The 10,866-nt window shown below is 52.2% G+C and overlaps 1 protein-coding gene across 1 annotated transcript; it reads left to right on the top strand.

The window, feature by feature from the left end:
- Nucleotides 1-4,130: 4,130 nt before the first annotated feature.
- Nucleotides 4,131-6,913, top strand: LOC123347269 (cathepsin G-like). Its single transcript, XM_044984670.1, has 4 exons — nucleotides 4,131-4,273; nucleotides 4,853-4,988; nucleotides 5,189-5,440; nucleotides 6,262-6,913. The coding sequence occupies exons 1-4, from the start codon at nucleotides 4,173-4,175 to the stop codon at nucleotides 6,406-6,408; spliced, it is 636 nt and encodes a 211-aa protein (XP_044840605.1). The 5' UTR covers nucleotides 4,131-4,172; the 3' UTR covers nucleotides 6,409-6,913.
- Nucleotides 6,914-10,866: the final 3,953 nt, after the last annotated feature.

The raw sequence follows: 10,866 nt of genomic DNA, 5'->3' as shown, positions 1-10,866 counted from the left end.
CGGTGTGGCAGGGGGTGGGCAGTATGCGCCCACAAATTGCCCCTCCCTCCCCGAGATTTGCTACTTAGCTCATACTGACCATGCTCACATGGACTGAGCATGCTGGATAGCACTGCTGAAAGGGGCTGCCCTCATTCTGTGCCCCCACTGTGGGCAGGCCTGGGTCATCTCTGTCGGGGACCCTCAATCCCAAGCTGCAGACCCACCATCCCAGTCCTGGACTCAGGCCCTCAGACAGCTCCATCTGTGTTTCCTAATGTCTGACTCTGAGAACTGTTTCCTTTTATGACATGGCCGTGTGGGGGGATGCACCTTTCACTGCCAGGGGGATGGGGAGATGTCCCTGCTCAGATGTTCAGCTTGACAGTCAGGCCTCAGGGCTGACAGCCTGCTACAGATGGGTTTTATCTTCCAGGCCATGGACACTGGGTGTACGTCAACATCACAAAAAAACCCAAAACACTGCAGCGAGTTTCAGAGGCCGAGTCAATTGATCCCGTAGGACTGACCAGACTGGGCACAACCCCAGCTGTGCAGAGCCCAAGGTGCTGCATGTCTGCAGATGTTGGGGGCCCGTCCCTTCTCCCTGACATGTGGCTGGGTGTACATGGACCAGGACAGCCTAGCACCCACCTACGCACTGGGAACCTGACCTGAGTTTTCCTGTCCCCACCCAGCTGGGGCTTCAACCCCTCTCGACCCAGGCAGAAGCATTGCCCCCTCCTCAGACAGGCCATGAAGATGCCACTCGTGGGGGATGGGAAGAAGTCATCTGGGAATTAATAAGGGGTTCTCATGCTCTGTGGCTGCTGTCTCAGTCGTATTAGGGCACACTGAGGGAGTGGGATGGATGAGGAGAAGACCAGAGGGCTTTATGCATTTAGAGGTCATGTCTTCAAGCTCTTCTCCACAGCTTCGTGGGCTCAAAACATCCTATTTACCTTAAGAGAAGCCAACATTTTCAGGTGATCCCATGACTCCTGATGCTGGGGCTTTATGAAATACACCAAGGCATTTCAGAAGAGCTCAGCACTTGATGGAGAAATGGGGCTGGGGGCCTCAGTGCAATTTTAAGTCACTTTCTGTGGCCCAGAATTGTAGGCGTGTGAGATGTTCAAATATCTGGACAGCCAGGGTCACATCTCCAAGTGGTCACCCCTGTTGTGTGAGGACGTTTGCTCTTTACTCAACCATGCCTGCCATGGGGCAGGCCCAGAGGAACACGACTCCAGCACCGTCTGGTTAGGGCCTTCCCCATCACCCATCACCATGGTATCAGTGCTCCCCCACGTCCAACGTGGTCTACGTGCTCCCCATCTTCTGGGAGAATTTCTGCCATGGGCTCTGTGGCTGGGCTACAGGAAGTCACAGCAGGGACCCCATCCCCTACTTACTGCTCTGAGACGCACACTGGACAGGAAGCGGGGAGCTGAGCCAAGCCAGCCGTGACTCAGCGTCAGCCACACTCCCCACCAGATGAGCTGCTGGAGCAGCCAAGATGAGCAAGCTCCAGATGAGCCTGGTTCCAGGTGTGCTGGGCTCCAGGGCGGCCCCAGGGGACCTTCCTCCCAGATGCTTGCTGGGGGGAGGGGGAGGAGAGATGTCCTGTCCCAGAGGGACTTTCCCCTGGGCTCCTTCCTCCAGAGAGATGTTGTTTTCCAGCCACCAGCTCCCTCCCTCGTGCCCCCCATGTGTCAGTGGCGTGATGCTGAGGTATCTGAAGGTGCCTGCGTGGTCCCAGCTCCTCACGAGGGGAGAGCGTACGTGATCTGTGGTTTCCTGCTGACTCTATAAATCCCCCAGGGCTGAGGCACGAGCACTGTCACTTTTCCCAGATGGTGACGATGCTGATCCTGATCCTGCTGAGCGTGGCCTTTCTCCTGCCCCCTGGGGCTGGGGCTGGTGAGTGAGCAGGGGCCAGGGATCCTGGGGTGTGGAGCCGGGAGCTCTCTGGGCTGTTTGCAAATCCCGGATCCTCCCCAGAGTTAGATGTGTCTGCCAGGGTGATCGCTGGCTCCCAGGACTTGGCTAGGGAAGGGTTTGGAGGTGGAGATGAAGGAGTTGGGTGGTGGAGCTGGTGCTTAGATAAAGCCCCCGAGAGATACACAGAGAGCTTGAGAGCAGGAGAGAGACACAGGGAGCTTGAGAGCAGGGGAGAGACATGGGGGTATCTTAGTAGGGGCTAGGAGCCAAGACTCTTGGGTTCTATCCCCTGCTTGGGAGTAGGGTCTAGTGATTAGAGTGGAGCTCAGGGGTGGCAGTCAGGACTCCTGGGTTCTAGCTCCTTTGTCTGTGAGGCCACTTTAAATTGAATCTCTTTAGGGAAGGGACTGACTTTCCCTGAGGGTCTGTGCAGCACCCGGCACAACGGGGCTCTCACATGGGTTGGTGGCACCATATGCAAATAACAGAACAGAGAGTCTCGGTTAATTTCTGTGCAGCCCCTGGCATAATAGGAGGCTGGATCTCAGTCTATGTGCCACAGTCAAGCAATTAACAGTAATTTGTTAGAGGTGCAATTTTCCAACACACCCACCCACCTGGGTGGAGACTTCTTCAGAGATGATCACAAAACGTTTTTTATTTTCCAAGGGAAAAAAACCCAAAGTGGTGTTTTTAAATTTTCACCTAAATATCACCCAACACTGGGGGAAAGAATCAGTTTCACCACAATAATTCGGATGGGTTTGAGACGAGGCTTTCTGAGAAAAAATGATGTTCGTAAAAAGTTTGGCCGGTCAGTCTGGGAGCAGCCCTGGCTGGTCACTGAGGGCTGATGGAGAAGAAGCATCCACAAGGGACCTGTCTGTGCCCTTCCAGGGGCTGCCTGGCCTAATTTGGGGTGACTTCAGCCCCCAAAGCTGTTAACCCCAGGCAGTGCGATTACTGACCCACTCCTGGTTCTTTCCATGGTGGCCAAGCTTAGGATGTCAATGCTCCAATCTTCAATTGTTGGTTGCTTTTTGGATTTTCATTTCTGTGGGACTGGTCTGTTCACCACTGTTAGTGCTCTGCTTAGCCAGAGTCTTTCAGATTTATTCTGTTTCCAATTAACAATCATTAGGTTGAAAATTACAGGTTTAATTTTATTTGATAGGAAAAAATAATTACTCTCCAATTGAGTTCTGCCCAAATCCTATGTGTCAGCACCTGCTGAATCACAGAACCTATATTTGTCTGACTTAGCAGCATCTGTTTTGAACAGTGAAAGGGAGGTGCAATACATCCTCCATATGATTTCCTGTAGAATTAATCTTAAATGTCACTCCAAGGAGCAGTTCAGAGCAGTGGCTAAAGTTTGTTTCCATTTGGTTAGCAGAAAATAATTGGCCTTGTTCCTTCTCCCAATGCTTTTTAGAGGATCAGTGTTTAGTTCAAATATGCTGGGCCAACTGTGCATACAATGTTCCATAGCTCTTGGCAATCTAAGTAACATTTCAAGAAATGAAAGCAGTAAAGGGTCAGGGATAGTGAAGACATCAGGGCTAAATAGATGGGGGGGCGGCATGTTTCCATTGCATACCTCGTCACTCCTTCTTAATCTCCAGCATGACCAAAGAGAAAATTGTTTTGGTGACCAAAAACTTACAAATTGTCAGCTGAAAAGTGACAAAAGCTGGGGGAAGTGATCAGTTTGCCAAGAAAAATGTTGAAATGTTTGAGGCGACGAGACGCTTTCTGGGAGATTTTTCATTATCTAGAAAACCCGATTTTTGTACAAAAACAGCTTGGAGGGGCAGCTTGGCAGCAGCCCTTGCCTGTCACTGTCTGTTGATGGAGAAGTTGAAACATCAGCAGGGGACGTGTCAGTGGCGTTCTGGGTGATATTGGTCCCCAAATCCATTAACTCAGGACAGGGCGATTACTGACCCACTCCTGGTGCATTTGGCAGTGATTCTCCACCCAGCAAGCTGCGAGCTTTAGATTTACCTGTCGGCCCCATGGGGTGTCCAGTGTGGAGGAGATCTCAGCACGGGGCAGAGTTCCTGGTACAGAAATCCCCCCGGGGGAGCATCACAGGTGTTGGGTTGAGGCTGTGGGAACTCCCCTTTGCGATGGGGAGATTGATCCCACCCAGCCCAAGGACACAAAGGTGTTCTTTATATGAACCTGATCTCCCCCCAGGTGAGATCATCGGGGGCCGGGAAGCCCAGCCCCATTCCAGGCCCTACATGGCCTATTTGTATATACAACGTGGAGACAAGAGTTCTTACTGTGGAGGGTTCCTGGTGTCGAAGAACTTCGTGCTGACGGCCGCTCACTGCAATGGAGAGTAAGCGCCTCTGTGCTGGGGATGTCGGGGCAGGTCGAGTGTTAGCGGGTGATGGGGGAGTCAGGAGCTCTGGCACCATCATAGGTTGCATGGAAGGAACAGTGAATGTGACAGTCTGGAAGAGCAGAGCCCAGCGGTCTGATCTGCTCAGGGGGTGTCGGTGTGTCTCTAAGGGCCTCTCCAAGATGGTCCAGATCCAACACTGGGTAAATCAATGGAGCTACAGCCATTGGCATGACCTGCGGTCTGGCCCCATTGACACCGATGGAGCTACGTCCCATTGACACCAGCTGGGCTCTGGCACACTGTTCCGATAGGGTCAGGGAGGGGGTCACAGCCACAGGAGAGTTCTGTGGGGCTCTGGGGTGGAGGCATCTGGGCATAGACCCCTGTCTGGATCTAGCTGGGAGGGGTCCCCTGGCTGGAGGGGAGCTGAGACCCAGGGGAGAAGGGGAATGAAGGAGTCTGAGATCACTGCCCTGTCCCCACAAGATCAGTATGTATGTCACACCATGTGCCAATCCCCCACCTCAGTGCACTCCTGCCCCAATGCCCATGTATTGCTCTTGGTTTTTACAGCAACATCACTGTGTACCTGGGAGCCCATAACATTCAAAAATGGGAACAGAGTCGACAGAAAATCTCTGTGGGCTGCCGGATCCCCCACCCGCAATACAACAGAGAGACCCTTAACAATGACATCATGCTGCTGCAGGTACCGCCCCCTTTTTCTCACCCCGCCCCAATGACCTCACACTGCTGCAGGTACCTCCCCCATCCCATCATCCCACCCCCGTCACCTCACACTCATGCACTGGGCACATCTCCATTTTCCTCTGTTAGGACGTGTTGGCCCCTCCCAGCTCCACTTCCTGTGCTGATCTGGTTCCCTGTTTTCCCTCACGTCCATGGCAGCTGTCACGCAATGCAGTGCTGAATAACTGGGTGCGGCTCATCCTCCTGCCAAGCGCCAACTCCAGGGTGAGGCCAGGATCCATGTGCAGCGTGGCCGGGTGGGGTCTGACTGGCCGGAACTCAAGAACTGACACCCTCCGTGAGGTGGACCTGAAGGTCATGAGGGACAACATGTGTCGTGTGTACCGTGGATACAACCCCTCAGCAATGCTGTGTGTGGGGAAGCCTGGCCTGGGCAAATCACCTTATCGAGTAAGTATCCTGCTGACCTGGAGGCTCCTTGGTTCCGGGAGGTCACTGCTGGGAGGGAATTGGGAGGTGCTTTCCAGGGCTAAATATCTCATTGTGCAGCTAGCCTGCCCCAGCTGAGGAGATGGGGTGTCGATGCAGACATCAGATCAGCCCAGAGGGGTGAAGTGATCATGAGACCAGCTCAGCACAGCTCCCACTAGCTTGGCCAAGATCCATTATTATACATGGATATTGACGTTCCTTCATCTGAAACCCTGGACAACACAACCCTATCCCAAACTCAACCTCCCCAACACAATCCTACCAACCCTACTCCAAACACAACCCCCCCTACATAAACTTACCAACTCTACATTAAACTCACCCCCAACACAACCGTACCCAACTCTATCAAACTTAACCCCTGTACTGTAAAACTCTCCCCAACCCCAACTCTCCCTAAACTTTACCAACTCTACCAAATCTCTACTAAATTAACCCCTGTCCTATCCAGCTCTACCCAACATACCCCCTGTCCTACTAAACTCTACCCAAACTCATCCCTAAGCACATCCACCCAATTCAAACACTATCCACTTCAAACACAACTCTACCAATCTCTGCCTAACCCTACCAAGTGCTACGCAAACAAAAAAAAAAGAAACACTTCCAAACAGAAAACATTTTGGTGAAGTTGCCAAAGTTGAAAAAAAGGCCATTTTTTACACAAAATATTTCTTGCCAAATATTTGAACCATCTCTACTCTCATGAAATCACATCTGTAGATAAAAAGTCATGCTAGAGAAGTGCAAGACATAATTGTGGTTATTCCTAATCCCAGGGTGATTCTGGTGGCCCCTTGGCATGTGACGGAGTGGCCCAGGGAATCACTTCGTATGGTGATGGGAATTTCTACCACCCCAGCGTGTTCACAAGACTCTCCACTTTCATCCCCTGGATCCAGAACATTCTGCAGAAACAGCACTGAAGTAGACACCCATTTTACTGGCTCTTTGGCTGGCTAGACCCGCCATGGGCTAACTAGGCTTTGCGTGTGAAATGCAGATTATCTTCATTAGTCTTAGAAAAATGCTATGAATTGATTGGTGTCAAAATGGATTGGGGGTGGGGGAAGCAGTCCGTAGATGTTGAGATAAAAACTCTGTGTGTCTCTGGGAGTTTTAGGACTCTCCTACAGGATTCTAGAGCAGGAATCAGAGTCTCTCTATTAAACCCTATAGGATGGTGAAGAAAAAAAACCAAACTATAGAAAGGCTGGTATTGAAGCCAGCACCCCTTAGAGGGACAAGGCCCAATGTCCCATTTCCCTCTCCCCCATGAGCCATTAGGTCCCACCTTCCTGAAGTCAGATCAGAGCTGCTACCCTCCACAGGGGACAGGTCCCATATCTGACCTTTTCTATTCCTACTGATCCTGATCTGGACCATCATTCTGCCCTGTGCATGAAACCTTCACTCAGTTCACATTGGGTGAGTAAACTGTTGTTAACCTCTTCTTGCCACCCAGCACATGCCACTTGTGGTGCAATAAAATGCTTGATGCAGCAGCCTCTGTGTGTCTGTGTCTGGATTCCTGTCTGCATCTGACTGTAACTGCTCTGCCTGGCATTCTTCCCATGTCTGCACCTAATGGCTCCTGAATGCTGGACAGAGGATTTGTTGCTACCCTGTTCCCTATCTTCAAGAGATACCGATACAGCAGGAATTCACTTATTGTGGCAACAGTGCCCACTACTGTCCCAGCGGATGTACAGCTTGGTGATTGATGAACTTGATTTTTTTTATATATATATATACACTTTGTTGTAGCCATTTGGGTCCCAGGATATGTCAGAGACATGGTGAGTGAGGTGATATCCTATTGCATCAATTTCTCCAAACGAGAGAGACAAGCTTTGGAGCTTACACAGAGCTCATCTTCAGGTCTGGGAAAGGTCCTCTGCATGTCATAGATCAATGCAAAGTGGAAACAGATTGTTTAACATAAGAAGTTAACACATATTTCAAGCGGTCATAAAAGGTGAAGTAGCCTGTTAACATCTCTTCAATCATAGGGGAAGAAAGAGGGTGGAAAAGGTGTGGGAAAAGGGGTTTAATGGGTTACAGATTGTTGTATTAAGCCATGAATCCAGTGTCTCTATTCACTTCATTTTTGTGTGTGTCTAGAAAAGTTATGTATTTAAGCTCCCAAGTTCATCTTTTGCAAGTGTTGTGCAGATTTCCTTTGAGGATGAGGACGGAGAGGTCAGATATCGAGTGATCATTTTGTGAAAAGTGTTCGTCCTCGAGTGATGTGATGAATTGGGGGATTTTCTTATTTTCTTCCTTGTTTTTTCAAGGGTTTGCATGCAGAGGGTGTGGGACTCAGTTTCCCTGGGTGTTACTGGTTTAACGAGGTGAGGGGGGAGGGAGTTTGTTGTTACAGAGGACCGGAGAGGGAACTTGGGGCCCCAATCAATGGCTGGAGAATGGATACCCCAGCAACTGGTGACGTGGCGACCTGGTTTCCCGGATGCCCAGCTCAGGAGTCACAGCCAGTTCTGGCCAGTGGGAGGACAGTGGGATGTAAAAAGAGGACCCCAGTTACTTAACCAGACAGTTCCATCCAGAGGGGACCAGAGGACAGAAGAGAAGAGAGGAGGCCCAGGTGACCCTGTTTACCAGGATAGAAGACAATAGACAGAAGCGAGGCTTGGGGCCGGTGATATCAGATGCCCAGCTGGGAAGCAGGGGGGATCTGGGCTGGAGATGGGGAGCAGGCAGAGCCCACCTGGACAGAGGGGAGACTTGGATGTGCTGTGCTGAGGAAGGCCAGGCCTGAGGGCCCTGAGAGTTTCCTGTGCTGTGTTCAATGCTCAATAAACCCTCCTGTTTTACACTGGCTGAGAGTCTAGAGAACAGGGCGGCATTATTCCCTCTGGGAGTGGAGGCCCCGGGGGTCCAGAGTGAGGGGACTCCCTGAGAGGGCCCACGGCAAGGAACAGGTGTGCTAAGGCTCAAAGAGGTGCGGCTCCAGGAGGTGGAAGGGCTTAACCAGTGGTGAGCTGGAGCTGGTTCGCACCGGTTCATGCGAACCAGTTGTTAAATTTAGAAGCCGGTTTAGAACGGGTTGTTAAAGGGCTGGGCAAAGTGTGGCCCGTCTGAGCTCCCGGCTGGGGAGGCTCCCCAGATTCTCCCCCACCTTTCCCTCCTCTCACAGAGCCTGATGCCAGCGCTCTGGACCACTCCTGGGCAGCTCTGCAGCTCCTGCCGCTTTGAGCAGCATGGTAAGGGGGCCGGGACGGGGCTGGGAGGAGGGGTTGGATAAGGGGCAGGGAGTGGTTGGAGGGGGTGGAGGTTCTTGGGGGGTGATCAGGGGATGGGGAACGGGGTGCGGGAGGGGTTGGGTAAGCGTGGGAGTCCCAGGGGTCTGTCGGGGTGGTGGTGGATGGGGTCAGGGCAGTCAGGGGACAGGGAGAGGGGTGAGTTGGGTAGGGGGTGGGGCCCTGGGGTGAAGTTAGGGTGAGGGGTCTTGGTCTTGTACTCACCGGGCGGCACTTAATAATTGGCTCCCTACCGGTTCGTCGTTGACACTTCAGCTGCGTGTCGTTCACTCGCTCCGGGTCTTCGGCGGCACTGAAGGACCCGCCACTGAATTTCCGCCGAAAACCCGGAGCGAGTGAGGACCCGCCACCAAAGTGTCGCCAAAGACCCGGTAGGGAACCGGTTGTTAACATTCTGGCAGCTCATCACTGGGCTTAACCCCCAGGAGACAGTAGACTCCTGAGAAGGGCTGTCTCACTGAAGGGGGTTCCCCCCAGGGACTGCACGGAGAGAAGAGTGGGTATGACCTGTGAGTCCGTGATAGGTGATAAGATGTTTTTGTCTTTCATCATTTTTCTGTGTGAGTTCATACGAGAGTGGTTCATAGAATCATAGAATCTCAGGGTTGGAAGGGACCTCAGGAGGTCATCTAGTCCAACCCCCTGCTCAAAGCAGGACCAAACCCAACTAAATCATCCCAGCCAGGGCTTTGTCAAGCCTGACCTTAAAAACCTCTAAGGAAGGAGATTCCACTACCTCCCTAGGTAACCCATTCCAGCGCTTCACCACCCTACTAGTGAAAAAGTTTTTCCTAATGTCCAACCTAAACCTCCCGCTCTGCAACTTGAGACCATTACTCCTTGTTCTGTCTTATTTCACCCACCTACTTGTTATTGTGGCATTTAGTGAGAAACCACATGTTTTGATTGGCATGTGTAGGACTGATGTATCTTGAAAGGTGCATTGTGGGAGGGAGTGTTGGTCATAATAACAGTGGAGATATGTCTAGCAGTTTTGCATCTGTTGTTCTGGCAGGATCTGATGCTACTTTGAGTTGGTGAGTCCTGGTCTGTGTGGAGCTAGTTTCTGATGATCAGCATGGAGAGAAAAATGTGCTAAATACTTATGCTAAACAACCTGTTCCACCTTGTGCTTAGCTGTGACCAGGGCTGGTGCAAGGAAGTTTCGCGTCCTAGGCGAAACTTCCACCTTGCGCCCCCCCAGCCCTGCAGCAGCTCCCCGCCCCTTCCCTCCGCCCTGAAATGCACCCCCCACCCCCGCAACAGCTCCCCATCCCCTGCAGCAGCTCCTCACCCCCTGGCCCAGGGAGCCCTGCGGTACCTCCCCACCCCAGCTCACCTCGGCTCCGCGTCCTCCCCGAGCACGCTGTCCTGCTCTAATTCTCCTCCCAGGCTTGAGGCGCCAAACAGCTGATTGGCACCGCAAGCCTGGGAGATGGGAGAAGCGAAGCAGTGACTGTGTGGTGGAACCCCCGGGCTGCCGGCGGCAGTGCGCTGACCCAGGGGAACCCCTGGGCCGCTGGCTGCTGGCAGCGGCACGCTGAGTCAGGGGAATCCCTGGACTGCCGGCTGCCGGTGGCAGTGCGCTGACCCAGGGGAACCCCTGGGCCGCTGGCTGCTGGCGCGCTGAGCCAGGGGAATCTCTGGGCTGCCAGCGGCAGCTCAGACTCCCTCTCCCTCAGCGGCCACTGGAACGCTTAAAAAAAATTTGAAGGCGCCACTTTTTGGCTCCCCCAAATCTTGGCGCCCTAGGCAACCGCCTAGTCCGCCTAAATGGTAGCACCGGCTCTGGCTGTGACACCCTGAAATCTTTTCCCAGACCTGAAGAAGAGCTTTGTGTTGCCTCGAAAGCTTGTCTCTCTCACCAACGAAAGTTGGTCCAATAAAAGATATCACCTCACAGCTTTGGTTGTTAAAGGTAACAGTGTTAATGTTATATACTTATAATTCCAGAAGGCATTTGGTACCACACATGCTGATTAAAAACTAGAATGATATAAGATTACCATGGTGCACATGACATGGATTAAAAGCTGGGTAAATGAGAGGTCTAAAGATGTAATTGTAAATGGGGAATCATCATAAAATAGGTGTGTTTCTTGT

Source organism: Mauremys mutica, chromosome 13, assembly GCF_020497125.1.
Source record: "Mauremys mutica isolate MM-2020 ecotype Southern chromosome 13, ASM2049712v1, whole genome shotgun sequence".
Classification (NCBI taxonomy): Eukaryota; Metazoa; Chordata; order Testudines; family Geoemydidae; genus Mauremys; species Mauremys mutica.
Note: the sequence above shows the minus strand (reverse complement) of the source record. Positions and strands in the feature narration are given on the sequence as shown.